The sequence below is a fragment of the Borostomias antarcticus genome, assembly GCF_949987555.1.
Source record: "Borostomias antarcticus genome assembly, chromosome: 23".
Taxonomy (NCBI): Eukaryota; Metazoa; Chordata; class Actinopteri; order Stomiiformes; family Stomiidae; genus Borostomias; species Borostomias antarcticus.
The window spans coordinates 7,708,644-7,709,716 of NC_140256.1; the positions used below are offsets into that span (position 1 = coordinate 7,708,644).

The following is a 1,073-nucleotide window of genomic DNA, read 5'->3' on the forward strand; positions in this document are numbered from 1 at the left end:
TTTAGATCCCAAACAATTTGAAATGTCGAGGAATGCTGCAGAGGGGGTTAAAACGTACTGTCATTATGAGTTTAATGTGTGCTTGGTGAATTTCGTTTTGTCAAGCTTGTTTTACAACCCCTTTTTTGTAAAGGAATTATTCTATTTTTATGTATTAATTATTTAACCCTTATCATTCTCTATTTTAATTTTAAGGAATGTTTTTTCCTGATCTGACCACGCTCTGTATGCGTTCCATGAGGGAAGGGGCATTGGATGGGTTAAGGGTGGGGAGAGAGGTGAGGGGTTAACTTCTGTTAACTTGAAAATTCAAAAAACAAACATTTAATTACAAAAAAACAGTACACATAAAACAAGCTACAGCAACATACTCATACAGTTACACAAACATCACACCTACACACACCTCCTTATGCACATCAGCTACACACACCTCCCTATGCACATCAGCTACACACACCTCCCTATGCACATCAGCTACACACACCTCCCTATGCACATCAGCTACACACACATAGACCTACAGGCAATACATCAGCTCTCTCTCTCACTCAATTTTCAGTTGATTGTACTTTATTAACATGAATGTTAAATTCTAACAATGTTGCCAAAGTGCACATTTCTCTCTTTTTTCTCTTTTCCTCCCTCTCTCACTCATCTCTCATTCCACTCTCTCTACAGCATCTTCTCTTCTCTCTGTCTAGCTCTCTCTCTCTCTCTAGCTCTCTCTCCTCTCTCTCTCTCTAGCTCTCTCCATTCATTCGTTCGTTCAGCCAGTTCCTCAGAGTTCCCAGGTTCCTTTGCACCCAGAGAACATTCTTCTCAACGTTGTCCAGGGCAACCTGTGTGGCCCTCAGCTGAGATACCTGCTCTCTGATTGACTCAAAGAATGACTGCACCTGGAGATCACACACACACACACATACACACACACACACACAGAAGGAAGTGAGATGGAATCTGACCTGTGTGAGCTGCTCTGGGAGGAGTGTGTGTGAGAGACGGAGTCTGACCTCTGTGAGCTGCTCTGGGGAGGAGAAGTGCATTGTGGTGCCGATCAGGAGGTTCCTGAT

At 43.1% G+C, this 1,073-nt stretch overlaps 1 protein-coding gene across 1 annotated transcript in view; it reads right to left on the minus strand.

The window, feature by feature from the left end:
• Positions 1-743: 743 nt before the first annotated feature.
• Positions 744-1,073, minus strand: part of erap2 (endoplasmic reticulum aminopeptidase 2) — a gene marked incomplete at both ends in the record, with an annotated part of 8,248 nt that continues 7,918 nt past the window's right edge. The window contains 2 exons of the mRNA XM_084457489.1: positions 744-899; positions 1,014-1,073. The exon at positions 1,014-1,073 is cut by the window's right edge and continues 22 nt beyond it. Of these exons, the coding sequence (XP_084313615.1) occupies positions 744-899; positions 1,014-1,073 (216 nt within the window). The remainder of the gene's footprint in view (positions 900-1,013) is intronic.